Source organism: Rhincodon typus, chromosome 35, assembly GCF_021869965.1.
Source record: "Rhincodon typus isolate 14 chromosome 35, sRhiTyp1.1, whole genome shotgun sequence".
NCBI classification, from domain to species: domain Eukaryota; kingdom Metazoa; phylum Chordata; class Chondrichthyes; order Orectolobiformes; family Rhincodontidae; genus Rhincodon; species Rhincodon typus.
The window spans coordinates 8,299,717-8,322,716 of NC_063366.1; the positions used below are offsets into that span (position 1 = coordinate 8,299,717).

The 23,000-nt window shown below is 46.8% G+C and overlaps 2 protein-coding genes across 2 annotated transcripts in view; both read right to left on the reverse strand.

Moving 5' to 3' along the window:
* bbs10 (Bardet-Biedl syndrome 10) overlaps positions 1-23,000 on the reverse strand; it is a 70,189-nt gene that overhangs the window by 46,186 nt on the left and 1,003 nt on the right. The window lies entirely within an intron of this gene.
* Positions 1,741-20,766, reverse strand: LOC109917493 (butyrophilin-like protein 2). Its single transcript, XM_048616497.1, has 5 exons — positions 20,694-20,766; positions 20,295-20,402; positions 11,902-12,018; positions 8,018-8,356; positions 1,741-2,108 (listed from the first exon to the last, which is right to left on the reverse strand). Exons 1-5 carry the CDS (start codon positions 20,764-20,766, stop codon positions 1,741-1,743), a joined length of 1,005 nt encoding a protein of 334 aa, XP_048472454.1.

Below are 23,000 nucleotides of genomic sequence, written 5' to 3' on the forward strand. Positions count from 1 at the left end.
GATGGGCCAAAGGGAATTTGAGCCAAGTTTTAAACCTTTTCATCATTTTTAATTTCCACCTCTTTTTTTTCATCTCTCTTAATCATATCATTCCTTCCACTTCCTGTATGTAACTGGCTGTCGGATTAAGGAAAGTGGGAAGTCCAACAGGAAGTTTGGTGTTCAATTTGCTCTGTTCACTAACAAAAACAGGAATTGCTGAAAAAGCTCAGCACATCTGGCAGCATCTGTGAAGAAAGAAAAAGAGTTCTGAGGAAAGGTCACCGACCTGAAACATTTACTCTGATTATTTTCTTTACAGATGCTGCCAGACCTGCTGAGCTTTTCTGTTCTTGTTTCTGATTTACAGCACCCGCAGTTCTTTCAGTTTTTATTTTGCTTTGCTCGCTGGACAGTGATTCAACCAACGCAGCATTGAAGTTCAGGGAAGGGTCTGATGTGACTGTACCTAATGCACATGACACCGAACAAACAAGAGAACATGCAATCCCACTGCAGGCAAAACCCTGTGACTTTTAATCGTGCTGTCACGCATAATTAAATCTAAATTACCAATCTAGCCCTGAAAAAAATAGTTTTTACAAATTTGGAATCTCGTTTCTTCAAACGTCAATGATTTGTTGGAGAATTTGAACCAAAGTTTGAAACTTTTTCTAAATTTCTGCCTCTTACTCATCTCTCCTAATATCACTCTTTCCCCTTGCTTCACTTTTTGTACATAATTAATTATTGAATTTCAGCTCATACAGATGGAGTTCCTGTATGTACCTCAATGGTAATTATTCTGTCTGGCTATTCCTTAAATTTCACAAATTATCGTTATTTGCTGTAAAGACTCCCTCAGAATAGTAAGGGCCTGCACTAAAGCCCTTTCAAAGTCTGTGGATGGCTAAAAGGACAGTCAACAGCAAATACGGTCACTGCTGACCCACCAGTGTTTGCTAGGAAGTGAGCTTTACTCTGTATCTAACCCCATGCTGTACCTGTTCTGGGAGTGTTTGATGGGAACTGTGTCAGAGGAGCTTTACTTTCTCATCAAAGATTAAAACAAGCCTTACTTTCAGTTTAAAAGGTTAGAGAAAGCTTTATCTAACCTCATGCTGTTCCTGTTCTGGCAGTGTTTGATTGGGAAAGTGTCAAAGGAGCTTTATTTTTACTTGAAAAGATTATAAGGAGACTTACTCAGAGATGGACTTACTTTCAGGTTAAAAGAGAGAGGGAGCTTTACTCTGTACCTAACCCCATGCTGTCCCTGTCCTGGGAGCGTTTGATGGGGGACACTGTACGGGAAGCTTTACTCTGTATCTAACCCCGTGCTGTCCCTGTCCTGGGAGTGTTTGATGGGGGACACTGTACAGGAAGCTTTACTCTGTATCTAACCCCGTGCTGTCCCTGTCCTGGGAGTGTTTGATGAGGGACAGTGTACAGGGCGCTTTACTCTGTATCCAACCCTGTGCTGTCCCTGTCCTGGGAGTGTTTGATGGGGGGATAGTGTCAAGGGACATTTACTTTCCGTTTAGAAGTGTAGAGTCAGCTTTACTCCATATCTATCCCCGTATAGTACCCGTCTTAGGAGAATTTGATGGGGACAATGCAGAGGGAGGTTTATTATCAGTTTAAAAGAGTATCTGGAGCTTTACTCTGTGGCTAACCCCGTGCAGCACTCATCCAGTTTGTGGTCCATGCTAAACCTGGGTGTGTGCAATGGGAAAATATATCATTTGCTGCAGCAACATACCCTCACTTAATGAGGGGACAATTTCCATACAGGATACTCCGGGAGAGAAACCCAGCCTTAAACTTGGGAAGTTGCACTAACTGACCATTCACACGTGCAGTCGACACCTCTTTGACGTTATGGAGTCTGTCGTGAATGATGCAGGTCACAGACGATGTAACATCTCCAGTTGGCCGATATCGGACCTTCACGTCGTACAGTTGCTGCGCGTCTCTGACTTTGGCCACTGTTGACAAAGGCAACAGGTTCTTCCAATCACTGTCTTTCCAGATGACGTCCGGTTCAGGGAACCAGCCCTTTGACTGGCAAGTATACTCCAAGCTGTTGTCGCTAGACTGCCTTATCGATAAGGTTGGTTTGGTTCCAATAGCTAAAAATAAACAAGATGGTTCACTCAGTCCAAACCACCTCAAAATATATCCAGGAGATAGTCTAGACACTAACTTTTTATTTCATTTATAGGCAAATTTAAGGCATTGCAGATGTGATTTGATTTATCTTCCTAATTTACACTAAGAAATGTAATGTAGAACTTTTAGCTTTTCTCTTAACTTCTTTATTTTTGTACCTACGACTTGTGCCTAGGTACTTATGTGGCAACATCGTACACATTTTGCTGTATTTTGTATTTGAGTACAAGTGACAATAATTCTAATTCTAATTCTACAAGGCTTTAAGCAAAACTCATTTTATTACAGAAGGCATGGTTTGCGGATGACACCAAAATTGGTGGCATTGTAGGCAGTGAAGAAGGTTTTCTAAAATTACAAAGGGATCTTGATCAAATGGGTCAATGGGCCGAAAAATGGCAGATGGAGTTCAATCTGGATAAATGCGAGGTACTACATTTTGATACAACAAACAAGGGTAGGGTTTATACAATTAATGATAGGGCCTTGGGTAGTGTCGTAGAACAGAGGGACCCAGGGGTGCAGTTACATAACTATCTGACATTTGTGTCACATATTGGCAGGATGGTTAAAAAGGCATTTGGCACGCTTGTCTTCATTGCTCAGTCCTTTGAGTATAGGAATTAGGACGTTATGTTGAGGTTTTACAGGACATTGTGAGGCCTCTTTTGGAATATTGTGTCCAGTTCTGGCTGCCCAGCTATAGGAAGGATATTATTAAGCTGGACAGGGTTCAGAAGAGATTTACCTGGATGTATGAATGGTTTGAGTTATATAGAAAGGCTAGAAATGTCAGGACATTTGTCAGTGGAGTGTAGGAGTTTGAGATGCAATCTGACAAGTTTATAAAATAATGAGGAGTATAGATGGAATAGAATCCCTACAGTGTGGAAGCAGGCTATTTGGCCAATTGAGTCCACACTGACCCTCCAAACAGCTTTGTGCCCAGACTCACTCCCTACTCTATCCCTGTAATCCTGCAACTTCCATGCCTAACCCACCTAGCCTATACACTGTGGACAACTTAGCACAGCCAATCCATCTAATGTGCCCATCTTTGGACTGTGGGAGGAAATTGGAGCATGCAGAGGAAACCCATGCAGACATGGGGAGAATGTGCAAACTCCACACAGACAGTTGCCTGAAACTGGAATTGAACTGAGGTCCCTGGTGCTGTGAGGTAGCAGCACTAACCACTGAGCCACCGTGCCACCCTTTGCGTTAGTGGTAGTTGTCTTTTCTCTAGGATGGGGGATTTCAAAACTAGGGGCATATTAATGTGAGAGGAGAGAGATTTTAAAAAGCCATGAGAAGCAAACTTTTCACACAGACAGCGGTTCGTGTGTGGAATGAACTTCTCGAGGAAGGGTTGGATGTGGGTGCAATTACAACATTGAAAAGACATCTGGATAAGTACATGAGTAGGAAAGGTTTGGAGGAATATGGACCATGAGCAGGCAGGTGGGACTAGTTTAGTTTGGGATGATGTTTGTCATAGACTGGTTGGACTGTTTCTGTGCTGTGTCTCTACAACTCTAATACAGTTAAAACATAAAAAATAGAATTGGCTTAACTTTATCTCTATTGAAATACTAAACAAAATAATATATTCTTCAACTGCTAATCATCAACTGTTCCAATATGGCAGCATCCCATAAACACTCCCTTGAAGGCAGATTCAGCAAAATCAGATTATCCTCATGTGCTGTTATCTCCCTTCCAGTCCAGGAGGAAGGAACACTGAAAGAAACAATCCAGCAGCAGAGAGAGAATTTGAGCTTTTTGTTGCAGCTGAGAGAGCTGTATCTATCAGCCTCAAACTCGCAACTTCAACTGTTCCCTTTCCAGCGTTTCCCAGTTCCAACGAAACATTAACCCCCTGAAAGGTTAACTCACTTTCTCTCTCCCTCACTCTGTGTTGACAGCATTTTCTGTCCTCTGCTTCAGATTCCCAGCGGTTCGATTTTGTTCAATGCTCTAGTCTGTCACCGGGTATCCTCTGCCATTCCCTTGCATTTCTACAGAACATTTGGCAATTTCAAGGCAATTGGAAAGCCCAGTGAAAATGTCGAGTGGGGATCTCCTCAGAACTAAGGTAACGTTTGCTCATGGCAAGGCCTGCATAGGGAGGTCATTGTCTGACTGGGAAATTAGCACATCAGAACAGACAGATCGATAACCAATTGTTTTGTGCAATTTTGATCTCCTGATCCAAGGAAGGATGTTCTGGCTACGGAGGGAATGCAACAAAAGGGTTTACCAGCCTGATTTTTGGGATGACAGGACTGACGTATGAAGAGACATGAGATCAGCAAGGACTACATTCACTGGAGTTTAGAAGAACGAGTGGGTAATCTCATACAAACCTGTAAAATTCAAACAGGACTAGGCAGGGTAGACGGAGGAAGCATGTTCTCGATGAGCAGAGGGTCTAGAACTAGGGGGTCACAGTCTCAGGGTATGGAATAGGCCATTTAAGATACGGAGGAGGAGAAATCTCTTCAGCCAGAGAGTGAGGAGCCTGTGGAAATTTCTGCCACAGAAAGTTGTTGAATCTTTTCAAGAAGGAGTTTTTAAAAAAAAGTTCTTTGGGCTGAAGGGATCAAAAGGTATTGGGAGAAAGCGGGAACAGGGGATGGAGTTGGATGATTAGCCATGAGCATATGAATGGCATAGCAGGCATGAAGGGCTAAATGGCCTCCTGCCGCTCCTATTTGCCATGCATACGGTTTCCACAGCATTATAATGCACCATTTAAGGCCATCAAATCCTAAGGTGTCACTCCAATCTGGAGCATTTGGCCAAGAAGTTAGGGACCTTATGATGGAGGTAAGGACATTGATGAAACAGCTGAAGATGGTTGGGCCTAGGACACTACCCTGAGAAGCCCCTATAGAGATGTCCTGGAGCTGAGCTGACTGATCTCCAACAACCACAACCATCTTCTTATGTGTGAGGTATAGCTCCAATCGGCTAGTTTGCACTTGATTTTCATTCACTCGAGTTTTAACAAGGGCTACTTGATACCACGCCTTGATGCCAAAGACGGTCACCCACATTTCTCCTCCTAATTTAGCATATTGTCCGCGTTTGGACCAAGGCTATAATGAGATTAGATCTGAATGAACCTTGTAAAACACGAACTGCGCATGAGTGAGCAAGTTATTATCAACTAATTAGCATTGATAACAACACTTGTATCACTTTACTGATGATCGAGAGTAGACCGATGGGGCGGTAATTAGCTGGTTTAGATTTGACCTTCTTTTTACGTACAGGACATACCTGCAATTTTTCACAGTCAGGTATATGCCAGTGTTGTATCTGTACTGGAACAACTTGGCTAAGTAAACAGTAGGATCTGTAGCACAAGTCTGCAGTACTATTGCCAAAATGTTGTCAAGGCCTGTAGCCTTTGCAGTTTCTAGTGTCTCCAATTTTTGATATCACATGGGGTGAATCAAATTGGCTGAAGACTGGTATCTATTAGGTTGGGGACCACTGGGCACAGCCGAGATGCATTATCCACTCGGCACTTCTGGCTGAAGATTGCTGCTATTCTTCAGCCTTATCTTTTGCACTGATGTGCTGGGATCTTCCATCATTGAGGATGGGGATATTTGTGGAGCCCCCTCCTCCAGTGAGTTGTTTAATTGTGCACCAACATGCACGACTGGATGTGGCAGGACTGCAGAGCTTAGGTCTGATCCGTTGGATGTGGGATCGCTTAGCTCTGTCTATCACTTGCTGCTTTCGCTGTTTGGCGTGCAAGTAGTCCTGTTTGGTGGCTCCACCAGGTTGATACCTTATCTTCAGGTATGCCTGGTGCTGCTCCTGGCATGCCCTCCTGCACTCTCCATTGAACCAGGGTTGATCCCCTGGCTTGATGGTAATGGTTGAGTGGGGGATATACCAATTGTGCTGGAGTACAATCCTGCTGCTGTTGATGGCCCACAGCGCCTCATGGATGCCCAGCTTTGAGTTGCTGGATCTGTGCAAAGTCTGTCCCATTTAGCACGGTGATAGTGCCACACAACAAGATAGCGGTTGTTCTCAAAGTGAAGGCGGGACTTCATCCCCACAAGGATTGTGCGGTGGTCACTCTTACTGATACTGTTGTGGACAGATGCATCTGCAGCTGGCAGATTGGTAAGGATGAGGTCAAGCATGTTCTTCTCTCACGTTGGTTCCCTCACCACCTGTCAAAGAACCAGTCTAGCAGCTTTGTCCTTTAGGACCCAGCCAGCTCAATCAGTCGTGCTGCTGTCGAGCCACTTATAGTGGTGGGCATTGAAATCCCCCATCCAGAGTACATTTTCTGCCCTTGCCATCATGAATGCTTCCTCCAAGTATGTTCAACATGGAGGAATACTGATTCATCAGCCAAGGGAGGATGGTATCTGGTAATTAGTAGGAGGTTTCCTTGCCTGTGTTTAATGCCATGAGACTTCATGCATATAGAGTCTCAGGGCAATTCCCTCCTGACTGTATACTGATGTCCTGCCAACACTGCTGAGTCTGTTAATGAGGCACACACCGGGATGGGTGATGGTGGTGTCTGGCACATTGGCTGCAAGGTACGATTCCATGAGTATGACTATGTCAGGCTGTTGCTCGACTAGTCTGTGAGACAGCTCTCCCAATTTTGGCACTAACCCCCAGATGTTAGTGAGGAGGACTTTGCAGGGTCGACGGGCGTTATCTTTCCCGGTGCTGAGGTCAATATCAGACGGTCTGTCTACTTCCATTTCTTGTGTCAGACTTTGGGGTGGTTTGATGCGGCTGGGTGAGGTACTTGGCCATTTCAGGAGGCAATTATAAATTACGCACATTGCTGTGCGCTTCAAGTCACACACAGGCCAGACCCAGCTTTTATGACAACTGACAACGGTTCCGCGCTTTTAAATCCGGGTTCATTAACTGAACTCAAATTTCCCCAATTGCCCGTGGCAGGATTCTAACCTGAGTCCTCAGAACATGAGCCTGGGGCCTCAGGATTACCAGTCCTGCACGGCACCCGAACCAACAATGTTCTGACTCACAGGGGGTGGGGGGCCCTCGGCCTAAAGACTGCAGGTGGGCCTTGATCAGATCAAAACAGAAAGCTCCTCAGGTCTGCCAGCATCCGTGAAGAGAAATCAGGGTCAGCGTTTCGGGTCCGGTGACCCTCCCTCGTAACATCTCAACCCAAAACCCTAACTCTGATTTCTCCCCACAGACACTGCCAGTCAAACATAGAACATAGAACAGTACAGCACAGTACAGGCCCTTCGGCCCACAATGTTGTGCCAACCTATTATCCTACTTAAGATCAAACTACCCTGCATACCCTACATTTTACCATCCTCCATGTGCCTATCCAAGAGTCTCTTAAAAGTTTCTAAAGTATCTGACTCCACTACCACTGCTGGCAGCGCATTCCACAGTCCTGCTGAGATTTTCCAGCAACTTCTGTTTTTGTTCCTTCGTTCGATCTGGACATTGCCGGCTGGGCAAACATTTCTTGCCCGTCCCCTGATTGCCCTTGAACTGGGTAGCTTGCCCAGTTATTTCACAGGGTGGTTAAGAGTCAACCCCATTGCCATGGGCCTGGAGTCATATGACCAGGTAAGGATGGCAGGTTTCCCCTCCCTCATGGACATTAGTAAGCCCGATGTGTTTTCTCCCAACACTCAATGGCTGCCATGGTAACTGCAAGCGAGACAAGTGTTCAATCCTGAACCAAATTTAAGCTCCACCAACTAACGTGGTGCGATTTGAACCCACGGCCCTCTTAGCGTTGGCCTAGCCTTCTGGATGACTGGCCAAATGACATTACCACTATGCCACTGTAACACCCAGCCTGCTGCAGTTAAACTGCTCCTCTTACCCACAATGCTCAGCTCCAGGCTCACATGGCTGGAATAGCTACTGGATGCGACAGCGCACTGATATTTCCCAGCGTCGGAAACCTTCACCTCCTGCAGTTTGATCGACATGTTTCCTGACACCAGCTCGCCCTCAAAGTGCTGCACCCCAGCCCAGTAGCCTCGGCACGGACCTTCTGGGATGTCTTCGCACACCAGAACCTTGGCTCCGGATTCCGGCTTGCTCCATTCAACCTGCAGCTTCGACTCCTCCCTGTGGAATACCACTGAGCAGTTCAGAACCACGTCTGTCCCCAAGAGGGCGATGGTGGGGTAATCCGGCCCTTTAACGGTGAACCCACCTGGTATGAAGAGGAAGCAAAAGAGCACACACACATACACACACACACAATTAGACCAATAATGGGGCAGCAAGTCCTGACTAGACAAAAAGATACTCTCAGGAAACTCCGTGGTCAGTAGCAAACGTACCACTATCCAACCCTTTGGTCCAACTCGTCCATGCCGACCACATATCCTAAATCAATCTAGTCCCATTTGGCCCATATCCCTCTGAACCCTTCCTCTTTATGTACCCATCCAGATGCCTTTTAAATGTTGTAATTGTACCATCCTCCACCACTTCCTCTGGCAGCTCACTTTCCTCCAACTATAACACCTGTGTGTGTGTGTGTGTGTGTGTGTGAGTATATTTATAATATGTGTATAGGTGTGTGTGTGTGTGTGTGTGTGTGTGTGTGTGTCTGTATGTGTGCGTGTGCATGTATTTATAACGTGTGTATGGGTCTGTGTGTATGGGTGTGAGCATTTGTAATGTGTGTATGGGTTTGTGTGTGTGTTTGTGTATATTTGTATGAATGTGTGTTTGTATATGTTTGTATCTTTGTGTATCTGTGTATGTCTATGTGTGTGTCTGTGTCTATGAGCGTGTGTATGTACGTGTGCGCACTTATATATATAAATGTGTGTGTGTTGTTGGGGGGCAGGGAGGGGGGTATTTTATAAATTGTTTGGAATTTTAACTATTAGAGTTATGTCTGGACAGTTCGCAATTGTTCCTCTGTCATTCGAAACTATTTATTTGTAATTAATCGTAATTCTCGTTACCTATAGAAATATGCATGCTTTCCTTCAGCCTGTATCTAAAAGGCAGGTCGATTGGGAAATTCTGCATACTTTGATAGAATCTTTTACTTTGCAACGACCCTGGGAATCACAGGGCATTATCCCAGCCAAGGCATGACAAGAGACAAGCAAAATACTGGAGATATTCAGCAAGTCAGGCAGAGACTGTGGATAGAGAGAGAAATGGAGCTAATGAGTCCGGAACCAGATGCCCAATCACCAGAATGACTGAAGGTAGATAGAGATGTAGGAAGCCATTGGAAGCAGGAGGCTGTAGGGGGAATGGGTGGGTTTGTGACAGAAGGCCGGAAAACTTGAACATGAGTGGGTTTGATGAATCAACAGTTAAGGAGAGCAGTAATAGACACAGTAAGGATACAGCAGTCATATCCAAATGAGGTGAGAATGCATCATGTGGCTACTTTGTAGCCAATGAGAATGAAGACAGAAACAAGCCAACAACAACAAAAAAAGCACACAGCCACGTACAGAGAACAAGACAGAGGCAGAGAGTCTGATCTAGACTTGTTAAACACAATGTTGAGTCCAGAAAGTTAGAGTCACAGAGCTGTACGGCACGGAAACAAACCCTTTGGTCCAACTCGTCCATGCCAACCAGATATCTGAAATCAATCTCGTCCCACTTGGCCCATATCCTTCTGTACCCTTCCTTTTCATGTACCCATCCAGATGCCTTTTAAATGTTGTAATTGTACCAGCCACCACTACTTCCTCTGGTAGCTCATTCCATACATGCACCACCCTCTGCACAGAAGAGTTGCCCCCTTAGGTCCCTTTTCAATCTTTCCCCTCTCACCTTAAACCTATGCCCTCTAAACTTGGCTGTTCACCCTATCCATGTCCTTCATGATTTTATAAACTTCTATGAGGTCACCCCTCACCTCTGACTCTCCAGGGAAAATAGCCCCAGCCTATTCAGCCTCTCTTTGTAGCTTAAACCCTCCAATCCCAGCAACATCCTTGTCAATCTTTTTTGAAGTCTTTCAAGTTTCACAACATCCTTCCTTTATCAGGGAGACCAGAATCGAACGCAGTATTCCAAAAGTGGCCTAAGCAATGTCCTGTACAGTCGTGACGTGACCTCCCAATATAGAATGAGATTTACAACTCAAAACAGTCTGTGCTCACATATTTGGATGACATTCAGACTTGGGCTGGTATGTGGCAAGTAACATTTGCACACACAAGTGCCAGGCAATGGCCATCTCCAAAAAAAGAGAATTGAACCAACGACCTTGACAATCAATGGCATTACCATCACTGAATCCCCCATTAGTGACATCCTGGGGGTTACCAATCACCTTAAGCCAACTGGATTTCCCATTTACAGAATGGAAATGATAAGCAGGTGAAAGGCTGTGCATTGGTAATTTTTAGCTCATCCTCTCACTCCCCAAAGCCAACATCCACAAGGTACAAGTCAGGAGTGCGATGGAATACTCCCCACTTGCCTGGATGAGTGCAGCCCCAACAACACTCAAGAAGCTTGACACCGTCCAGGACAAAGCAGCCCCCACTTGACTCACCCCACAGCACAGGCACAACAACGTCTCTACTTCCCCAGGAGGCTAAGGAAATTCAGCATGTCTGTAAAGACTCTTACCAATTTTAGTAGAATGCTTTCTGTGTTGCATCTATCTACATGCATCATGGTTTGGTACGGCAACTGCTCTGCCCAGGACTGTAAGAAACTACAGAGAGTTGCGAACACAGCTCAATCCATCACGTAAACCAACCTTCCATCCAATGACTCCATCTACACGTCTTGCTGCCTCAGGAAGGCAGCCAACATCATCAAAGACCACTCCTACCCTGGCTCTTCCATTAGGCAGAAGATAGAAAAGCTTAAACACACAGACCAACAGATTCAAGAACAGCCTCTTCCCTGCTGTTATTGGGCTTCTAAACGGACCTCTCAAGTTTCAAATTTAATGTTGATCTCACTCTCTGTGCAGCTTCTCTGCGGCCGTGACATTGCAGTCCTCGCTCCGTTCTATTATGCACTGCCGGTCCTGCAGGCAAAACCAAACTTTTCACTGTACCTAAGTACATGTGACAATAATAAATCAAATCAAATCAAATCTACCTCCTTCAACCTTCACTCCCCAGCCCCAGCACCAGAGTGTGTACCAGCTAAAAGACGAACTGCAGTCACTCACCCAGGCTCCTCCGACAGCACCTTCCAAAGCTGCCACCCCTATTCCAAGGGCAGTAAACACATGGGAACACCAGCAGCACTCACCATCCTGATTTGGCAGCACATCACTGCGCCTTCACTGTCCCTGCATCAAGAGCCTGGAACTCCCTCCCTAACAGTACGGGCCCAAGGACAGCAACAGCTCACCATCACCTTCTCTGAGGCAATACATTCTGGTTTTACCATCGCTGCCTGTGTCTTTCCAATGAATTGAGGGAAAGGGCTTAAAGAAAGAGAGTTGGAGAAACGGTGAGGGCGAGCGGGCAAAGGGTTAGCGTTAGGCCGAAGCCTGGAGTTTAGGCCGCAGCCGCCAACAGTAAAGTGGTTACAGTCAGGCAGTTGACGGAAGAGGTCAGGATTGAAAGGGCAGAGTGATCTCAGCAGGTTGACGCGGTCACAGAGCCCAATAACAAAGGTCAGGGTGTAGTGATCTTCGGGGGATGAGAACTGGAAGCAGGCACTGGCTTACATCTTCGCCCTCTCCGAGGAAGGAAGGGATTAGCCTCTGTCTACTTTCAGGTCAGTGGCCCATAACAGCCTCACCTCGCTGCGAGTCGCACAGGTAGGAGACAAACACACATCCTGAGAGTAGGAGGGCCTGCACAAACAGGTCGGTCAGTAAGCTGCACCTTCGATCCGATCCTGGGCTGTCCGAGTGTTCTGGAAAAGATGCAAGAAAGCAGCGTTACTCCCTCGGCTCTCCCCACCTTCCTCCCCAGCACGGGGTTTCCCAGCCACACCCCTGCTCTGCAGTCCATCCCTCCGAGAAGCCTCCCTTTCATCGTCACCTCACCTGTACGGCATCAAAGACAGGTCAAAGGGCCACTTCTAAATAAAAAAACCCTCCAGCGATATTAACCCCATGCTCAGCCAGGTCAGACACTTCCTGCAGCACAGAGTAGGGTAATTTGACCTAACTCCTCATTCCCGCCCCATTTACCGGAATTTATTTAAGTTGCGTTGAACATGTGGGCATCGCACACTAAAGCATTTGTCGCCCAGCCCCTGTTTGCCCTGGAATGGACAAAAGGGGGTCTTCCCCAATTTTCTGCCCGTCCCTTTTTACGGCACCCAGCCGGAAGAGACAGCCTGAGCCGTCCACTTCCCTGGAGTATGTCGCTGCCAGAGAACGGAGACAGGCTGCAGGGAATCCATCAGCGGTCACCAGACAAGCAAATCTGACACTGATCGGATTCTGCGGACTCAGTTCAAACTTCAAGCTACCACACTGGCATCGGCACAACAATGTGGAGCGGTATGCCTTGTTCGCAAAAAGCAGGACAAATCCACTTGGCCAATTACCACCTCCATCAGTCTCCTCTTGATCATCAGTAAAGTGATGGAAGGTGGCATCAACAGTGTGATCCAGCAGAAACTGCTGAGCAATAACCTGCTCAGTGACACCCAGTTTGGGTTCTGCCAGAGCCATTCAGCTTCTGACCTCATTCCAGCCTTGGTTTAAACATGGACAAAAGAGCCGAATTCCAGAGGTGAGGTGAAAGTGACAGCCCTCCACATCAAGGCTGCATTCAACCGAGTGTGGCATCAAGGAGCCTTTGCAAAACTGGAATCGAGAAGCAAACTGTCCGCTGGTTGGAGTCATACCTGACACACAAGAAGATGGTTGTGGTCGTGAGAGGTCAGTCATCTCAGGAACACCATCACCCTGCAAGATCCCAATGATGTGGACCCAGTTTGCTGTTCCTTCACCGTTGCTGGGTCAAATATATATGGCCTCCAAAACAACTCTACAGGAGACCCTACATCCCCCGGAGGTCGTGGGGGAGTGCAGTAGTTCAGGAAGGGCAGCATATTCCAACAAGGTATAGGAGATTGGCAATAAACACTGGCCTAGCCACAGATACCCACTGACAAGTTACAGAAACACTGAAGATGAAGTTGTGAACAGGTTGAAACAGAAGTAGGCCATTCAGCCCCTCGTGTGCTGATTAACTGGATCATATCTGAACTCCACTCATCTGACTAACAAGAGTTTTATCCAGCTCAGGATTGAGAATTTCAATCTATCATGCCAAAATTTTGGGGGAGTGTCCTCAGTTTAGAGAAAAAAAACAAGTGTTTCCCGACGTCACTCTGAGAAAGGTCTTCCTCTTATTTTAAGACTGGCCCAATGTTGCAGATTTGCCCCATACACTTTAATATTCAGAGTACCTCATTCAGATCACCTTTTGACCTTCTAAAAATTGAGGGAATGTTAGCCATGCTTCTGCAACCTGTCTATGTAAGATAAACATCCAAATTCCAGGCAGAGGTTTAACAATGATCTGGGAAACAGCTCAGGTTAGTCCATGAGCAACATGCTCCCGCCATTTTTAACCCTGCACCTCATTCTGACACCGATCTCTGTGTCCTCGGTCTGCAATCCCGATCCACTGCAGCTCAGTGCAAACTTAGGTTGCGGGTTTGTGATGCCAAAGGCCTGGGTTCAATTCCTGCACCTCCTGAGATTACCATAATACCACAAGATATAGGAGCCAAATTAGGCCATTCGGCCCATTGAGATTTCCCCCCCATCTCAGACTACATTCCTTTCGATTGACGCCCCACCCTGTGCCCCATGTCACCACTTTAACCCCCATTACATTTCTAATACCTCCCCACTGTGGAAGGGCATTGACACCTGGGTGTGTGAGCTTGGTTTCTCTCTGGATACCCAGCTCACTCTCTTTCTGCACATCCCCCACCTCGCAAGCTGACTCCTATAACACATGGGGGCGGGTGGAGAGATTTGATTAGCTCAGTTGGATGGACTGCTAGTTTGTGACCTGGGTTCAATTCCTGCACCATCTCAGATTACCATATGGCTAATTCTGCTCCTTTATCATGTGGCCTTTCGGCCCATCGAATCTGCCTCACCATTCAATCACACCTGATGTGTTTCCTATTCTCCTGCCTTCTCCCCCATGACCCTTGATCCCCCTGACTAATCAAGAACTTATCTATCTCTGTCTTAAATACACTCAATGATTTGGCCTCCACAGCCCTCTGCAGCAATGAGTTTCACTGATTCACCAACCTCTGGCTGAAGAAATTCCTCCCCATCTCAGTTCGAAAGGGTCGTCCCTTCATGCTGAGGCTGTACCCTCACGTTCTAGTCTCTCCTACTAATGGAAACGTTTTCTCTATGTCTACTCTATCTGGGCCTCTCAGTATTCTGTAAGTTTCAATCAGATCCTCCTACATCATCCTTCTAAACTCGATCAAGCACCAACCTAGAGACCTCAACCACTCCTCACATGACAAGCCCTTTATCCCAGGATCATTCTTGTAAACCTCCTCTGGAGCCCCTCCAATGCCAACACATTCCTCCTTAGATACGGGACTCAAACCTATTCACAATATTACCAAGTTAACAATATTACCATGAAGGACTCTCCTTCTCATCTTCTTCCTTTGCCTCAAGCATGTTGGCCCTCAGATTGAACTCAGCACCTGCTGCCTCTTCTTTTCTCTCTCTCTCTCTAGCTCTCTACTTCTCTTTATCCAGTTCTCTCCCTCTCCCTTTCTCTCTAGCTCTCCCCTCTCCTCTCTCTCTCTCTCTCTCCACCCCACTCTCTACCAAGCTCTGCCTGTCCCTAGCATGCACTCTCACTCCCCCAGTGCATGCTCTCTCTCTCTCTCCCCCTCTCTTGCCACCCCCTCCACTTCTTCCTCCCTCTCTCTCTCTATTTAGCTCTCTCTCTTCCCTCCTTCTCTCTAGCTCTTTCTCTTCCTCTCTCCTCCTTCCATCTCTCTCTCTCACCTTCTTTAGTCCTCTCCCTCCAGCTCTCCCTCCCGCTCGCTGAGTGAACTGCCTGTGGTCCTCTGGGATAGGGGAGATTTTCACTTTCACACTGGATGCTGGAAAGACCAGATCCATCAGCCTGGCCACGATTTATAATGAAAGAACTAACCGTCAATAAGCTCACAGACTATTGATCTAAATTATACACTGCCCACACCAGGGGTGGCATGGTTGGCATGGGCAGTCGGACTGGAATGGCAGCCTTTCTGGTTTCAATTATTTAAAGGGTGGGTGTAGGAAGGGAGAGGGAGGTAACTATCTTCAGAGGATAGTATGTCCTTTGTCCATATGGGGCAAACCTCTCCCCCCGAAGGTATTAACCCCCCCCCCCCCCGCCATTTTCTTTGTAGAAGCTAAACTCTGAAATCCAGTTCCTCTTCCTCCCTACAGGTGGCCAAACCCTCCTGCCTACAATTTGCCCCATTTGCCCCACTCGGTGGGTGGGGGTAGCGGAATCTCGTCCCTGCTGTTAGCCCGTGCACCCTACCCTGATTAAAGAAAGTTGTTCACGATAAACCTCAAGCATCTCCCAGTTCAGGAAATGAACTCCTGAAGCGGGAAGGGAGTGATCATTAGGCGCACAGCAAGATCCCACAAAGTACAAGACAAGTCACCATCCACAGTTTGAGCTGTCGGTTGAGTGCTAAGTGCTGACCGACAAATCACAGTGAATGTGCCCACTTCAGTCTTCACCAAAGGGGGCACGAACCCTCCCTGACCCTGTGACGAAGGGGTCACGGAGACACAGCAACAGTACCCTGCTGCTGACTGCCCTGTGCTCAAACCTATGGTGGGGGGGGGTCACAAATTCCAGACCCAGACGCGTGGACCCTCATCACTGAAGCCATGGTCAGTTCCTTCCCCCCCACAAACCACATTGAGACAGAGTCAGGCAAAAGGCTGTCCCCGGACTGTGCAAAGCCTGGGTCTGAAACAGAGAATCCTTACAGTGTGGAAGCAGGCCATTCAGCCCATCGGGTCCACACCAACCCTCCGAAAAACATCCTACCCAGACCCACCCCACCCTATCCCTGTAACCCCGTATTTCCAATGGCTAACCCACCCAGCCTGCACACTATGGGGGCAATTTAGCACAGCCAATCCATCCTAACCTGCACATCTTTGGACTGTGGGAGGAAACCAGAGCACCCGGAGGAAACCCACGCAGACACAGGGAGAATGTGCAAACTCCACACAGACAGTCACCCGAGGCTGGAATCGAAACCAGGTCCCTGGTGCTGTGAGGTAGCAGTGCTAGCCACTGAGCCACCGAGCCACCGCGCCACCCTGACAAACACCACAGTGGTCCTCTTGCCTTCACGGAGGCCAGGCCTGACCAGCTGCATTGACACGTGAAGCGAAACAGTCAGAGAGAGAGAGAGAGAGAGAGTGTTAGCACTTTGAGGAGAAAGTGGCGGAGACATCTGCAGGGTGGAGTGAAGGAGAATCGACCCATTATTTCACAATTTGTCTGGAATGTTAACCTTCAGCTCCCTCCCATTTACCACAAACAACACTCAGGGAGCCCCATTGTGGGAGTCAACTTCTCGATAAATGGCAACAATAGCATAATGTGAAATGTCTGTGAGACAATAATAACGAGGGCTCGGCAACTGAGAGTCAACAGGGCAGGCCAATCTTCGCCCTGACCTGCCTCGTGTTGAAATCGCTGGAGTGTAAGTGTGGGCAGAGTGTGAACAGGCGTCTCAACCCAGCCACAGGTTTGGCTGTTGTGATCAGCGATTACCACAAGGCAGCTGCTCCTGTCTCCGTCTGTGGAAGACTTCCTTAGACAGCACCTTCAAAACCTGCAATCCTCTGCCATCTGGAAGGGCAGGGGCAGTGGATACATGGATCACCATCCGCCCACAAGATCCACCCCCCCTTCTCAGCCACACCCCCATCCTAACTTGGACATAGATCACTCACTGTCATTGGATCTCTCCCTAACAGATCCCTGCAGCACAGGGACTGCACAGGTTCGAAGGGCAGGTCATCAACACCATCTGCAGGGCAATTGGGGATTGGCAATAAATATTGACCTCACCAGAAATGCCCACGTCCCCTGCAGGAATAAATATTTTAAAACAAGCTGTGCATCATCATTCCTTTCCCTTTCTTCACACGGCTGCAGACTTTCTTTTTCTCAACTCTGTAATGACTGAACACGTTCCCACTGCGCTTCCAGAGATTGTATTCCATGTCGCCACAACTCGCCTCGTATTTATTAAGCTCTCCTCCCTCAGGTTATGAGCTTGTTTAGGCAACTGTCTCCAATCTATCTCCTCTGATAATGCAAGCTTTTGGAGCCCAGCTCCTTCCTCAGGTGTAGTGAGACAGAGAGGGGGACGCGATGGCCTAGTGGTATTATCGCTGGACTGTTAAGTCAGAGACCCAGGTAATGTTTTGGGGACCCAGGTTTTAATCCTGCCACAGCAGATGGTGGAATTTGAATTCAATAAAAATCTGGAATTAAGAATCTAATGACGACCATGAATCCATTATTGATTGTTGGAAAAACTAATCTGGTTCATTAATGTCCTTTAGGGAAGGAAACTGCCATCCTTACCTGGTCTGGCCTACATGTGACTCCAGACCCACAGCCACATGGTTAACTCTGAACTGCCCTCTCGGCAATTAGCGATGGGCAATAAGTGCTGCCTGGTCAGCGACGCCCTCAACCCGTTAATGAATAAAGGAAAAAAGAAGACACAGAATTTACAAGCAAAAAAGTAACATCTAAAATGTATTGTCTGACCTGAGAAGTCACCTCTTGTGTACATTGATAAAGCCTTTAATTGTCTAGGGCCAATGACTTGAAACGAATCTGGATTTTGCATTTTAATCAGTGGTCTCCTTCCAAACTGATTAAAAACTCAACAAGAGGTGGCCAGTTTTAGGGTTGCTACTTTTCTGCTTATAAATTCTGTCCTATACCCTCTCTCTCACTGTGCCTGAGGAAGGTGCTGGGCTCCAATAGCTTGCGTTTTCAAATAAACCTGGAGATCGGCATCTCCACATTATCCTCTGATTACCATCGCTGCTGCTACTTCACACAGTTTCTCTTTACAGAGTAAGTCCCGCAGGAAGCAGCTTAACAGGAATACGCAGGGCAAACACAGGAAGGGTGTTCCCACTGACTGGGGAGTCCAGAACCGGGGGTCATATCCTAAGGATATGAGGTAGGACATCTCGGACTGAGACGAGGAGAAATCTCTTCACCCACAGAGTGGGAGCCTACGGAATTCTCTGCCACAGAAAGCAGTTGAGGCCAAACTGTTAGATATAACTATAGTCCTACGGTAATAATGCACAGAAACTGACCCTTCGGCCCAACTCGCCCATGGCAACCAAGTTGCCCAAAATAAACTAGTCCCAGTTGCCTGTGCTTGGCTCATGTCTCTATAAACCTTTCCTATTCATGTACCTGTCCAAATGTCTTTTAAATGTTGTAACTGTATCTGCAAATACCACTTCCTCTGGCAGCTCGTTCCATATATGCACCAGCCTCTTGTGTGAAAAAGTTACCCTCAGGTCCTGTTAAATCTTTCACCTCTCACCTTAAAAATGAGCTCCCTAATCTAGAAATCCCCCACCCTAGGGAAAAGACACCTGCCATTCGCTTTATCTGTTATCACGTGATTTTATAAACCTCTTTAAGATCACCCCTCAACCTCCTACGTTCTACAGAAAAGAGTCTAGCTTATCCAGCCTCTCCTTATTACTCAAACCCTCCATTCCCAGCAACATCCTGGTAAATCTTTTCTTAACCCTCTCCAGATTAATAATATCCTTCCTATAACTGGGTGACCAGAACTGGATACAGTACTCCAGAAGAGGGTGACCACTCCACATGTGGCATGGTGGCTCAGTGGCTCAGTGGTTAGCACTGCTGCCTTGCAGTACTAGGGACCTGGGTTCAATTCCACCCTCGGGTGACTGTCTGTGTGGAGTTTGCACATTCTCCCTGTGTCTGTGTAGGTTTTCTCCAGGTTCCTCCCACAATCCAAAGATGTGCAGGTTGGGGTGGATTGGCCATGCTAAGTTGCCCATAGTGACCAGGGATGTGCAGATTAGGTGGGTTAGCCAAGGGAAATGCAGGGTTAAAGGGATAGGGAAGTGGGTATGGGTCTGGCTGGGATGCTCTTTGGAGGGTTTGTGTAGACTTGATGGGCTGTAGTCATTCTGTGATAAGAGGCCTCATTAATGTCCTGTACAACCTCAACATGATGTCCCAACTCCTATACTCAAAGGTCTGAGCAATGAAGGTAAGCATGCTAACCACCTTGTAATGTAAATTTTATAGAATTATGTACCTACACCCCTAGGTCTCTCTGTTCTATAACAGCACCTACTTTTAATTGTATAAGTCCTGTCCCTGTTTGTTTTATCAAAACACTACACCTCGCATTATCCAAATTAAATTAAATCTTATGTGGTTCTGATCTCATGGCTACTATTTTCAAGAGAAACTGGCCAGTGCTTTACAATGTCTACATTGACATTTCTTCCTCAACCAACATTGTTAAGAACAAACTACCTGCTCCCTACTGGTATGTGCAAATTAGTTGCCGTGTCTATTTTACAAGGATTGTGTCCAATGTAATCCAATGGCTCTCTGAGGCGAGGTTTTGCAAGATCTGGAGGTGGAGTAAAGAGCTTCATATGAATACAGTCTTCTTTTTCCAGCCACATCCAGCTGTCCGAGTGGAAAGCCCTGTCAATATTAACCGCCAGTAACACTGTTTTCCTTTCCTGTTCATTCATGGGGCATTGCCATCACTGGCTCAGCAGCATTTATTGCCCATCCCTAATTGCCCGGAGGGCAGTTCAGAGTCAACCACATTGCTGTGGGTCTGGAGTCACACGTAGGCCAGACCAGGTAAGGATGGCAGTTTCCTTCCCTAAAGGACATCAGCAAACCAGATGGGCCTTAAATGACAATTGACAATGGTTACCATTACAGTAGCATTTTGTATTCAAAATCAAATTTCACCACCTGTCATGGAAGGGTTTGAATCGATGTCCTCCGGGTGTCTGGGCTGCGGGATTACTACTCCAGTGATGTTACCTGTACAACTCCCTATATACTGCCGCCTGTAACACCGTCTGTCCCTGCTTTGGTACTTACTTTTGCGATAGACTATCCAGGAGGTCATGCTGACAGATATCATTGTCACTGCCAAGGTTGTCCATGTGGAGCCTGACCAGTTTGAAATTCCAGAAGGATATAATCGGCCTGTAAAACAGTGAAATTAACAAAGGGCTGACAGAGCATGTACCCATGAAAACACACCACACACACACACACACGTACACAGAGCAAGGATACATATGTACATTCCATTTATTAGTCTCTCAAGGGTTAGACTGGAAGAAAGTGACCTACTGGCTCAGGATGGTTTTGATTTCATGCCTACCCTATCTGTATGGTACACGGTATGTGAACTGCTTTCCTGGGTTGCAGGACAACAGAAGGCACAGAGAGAGTATCGATCCAAACTGCACAATCTAAGGCACACTGACTTACCATCCAGTTCAGCTCTTAACCGCAGTCGCACCTCTTTCACTGTTAGCTGGATTGGCCGTGCTAACTTGTCCATAGTGGCTGGGAATGTGTACGCTAGGTGGGCTAGCCATGGATAATGCAGGATTACAGGGGTACGGTAGGGGGTTAAGTCTGGGTGGGATGCTCCTTGGAGGCTCAGTGCAGACCTGATGGATTGAATGGTCTCTTTCTGCACTGTAGGGATTCTATGAAACCTGAAGATAGTGGGATGAAGTTCCACCTTAGAGTCTTGAGCACGTTAAAACATATTTATTTCATGGCTGCAAACCACCAAACGTCAAGTGATTTGCTCCTCATTCACAGAGCTAAGGGTGATCTACTCTGTAAATGAGGAATGGATCATTCTCAGCTCAAACGAGCAGTAGATCACTCGAGCTGAGAGTGATAATTTCCTCATTTACAGAGTAGATCACCCTCAGCTCTGTGAATGAGGAGCAGATCACTTTTGGCTTAAACGAGCAGTAGGTCACTCTCAGCTGCTGGTTTGAGCTGAGAGTGATCCGCTCCTCATTCACAGCCATGAGTGATCTACTGCTCGTTTGAGCTGACAGCGATCCATTCCTCATTCACAGAGCTGAGAGTGATCGACTCCTCATTCACAGAGCTGAGAGTGATCTGTTGCTCCCTTACAGAGCTGAATGAGATTAGTCTGCTCACTGCCTGTAGAGCAGACTGCCCTTGGTAAGGTGCTGCATGGGTTTGTGCCTTTCCACAAGTGCATGAGGGGTTTGTATGAAGGCCCCAGGATTTGACGTTGGCTGTGCAGGGGCCCAGGATGGTCCTGGACCTGTTTAGTTAGGGCTGCTCTCACCATGGTCATTTACAGCCTGCAATTCCAATAGGCACTGTCACAACGAGCGTGTTAATGGCTTTCTGCAGTTCCCATGGCTTTATCCAAAGTTGGCAGATCTTCCTCAGGAAGACTGATCCACACAGAGGGCCAAGACAGAAGGCAGGCAATAGATGGGTCCAGCGGGTCACCATGTGGTGGCAAATGAGAAGGAGCGAGGATGTTTCTGGGCTTTCGACAGTTTGGGGATGATGTGTGGATGAGGGCTTTGTTTGTTTACAAAGGAGTGAGGAGCCAGGGTGCCTTCAGAATCACAACAAGCCTATCACTATTGCCTCAACAACCAAGAGACAAACTTGACTGTTGCACAAAAAAAAAGATATTAAGCTGCAGCTTGTCGCCTAGCACTCATCAGGACAGTTGCAAGAATGCCAAATTTCAAGTGACCACAACAATTTACACACGTAGGAGAAGAAGGTGCTAATTCGTTGGCAAGTAGATTCCAGTTGGCCGAGATGTTGCCACAATGAAAACAGAGACTCCCTCATAATTCAAAAGCAGTGCAAGGTTAGAGTGTATCCCTTCTGTTTGGAGAGAATTGGTCCCTGGATACAAATGTCCATCACTTCTATTCATTGTACGTATTCATGTGTTATCTTCAAATAGTTGTTAGTGTGGCATTTAGCACATTGCAGATTAGAGTCTTAGAGTTATACAGCATGGAAACAGACCCTTTGGTCCAACTTGTCCACGCTGACCAAACATCCTAAATTAATCTAGTCCCATTTGCCAGCATTTGATCCATATCCCTCTTAAACCCTTCCTATTCATGTACCCATCTAGATGCCTTTTAAATGTTGTAATTGTACCAGCCTCCACCACTTCCTCTGGCAGCTCATTCCATACATGCACCACCATGATAATGTTGCCCCTTAGGTCCTTTTTATAAACCTCTATAGGGTCACCCCTCACCTCTGACGCACCTCTGACCCAACCTTTTCAGCCTCTCCCTGTAGCTCAAACCCTCCAACATTGGCAACATCCTTGTAAATCTTCTCTGAACCCTTTCAAGTTTAACAACATCCTTCCTATAGCAGGGATACCACAATTGAACGCAGTATTCCAAAAGTGACCTAACCAAGGTCCTGTACAGCTGCAACATGACCTTCCAACTCCTATACTCAATGCACTGACCAATAAGTGCCGCCCAGTCGCTTCACAAACCTCATTATCGCTTCTAACGAGTCAGAGTACTTTACAAAATGAAAATGTTTACTGCATCTGATAATGATTTATTTTTCAAAAAAAGAATCTTTTGAGAGTAAAGTCTGTAAAGCCCTCAAGAAGTACTCTAAAACAGTATCCCAGGTAATATCGCGCTGTTTACACTTGACCTCAGTTGAACCGTGCTGGTCCAGGAATTGATCCCGGGTTATACTGTGCTGCAGCTCGCCGTGCAGAGCTGGGCCAGTTTACAT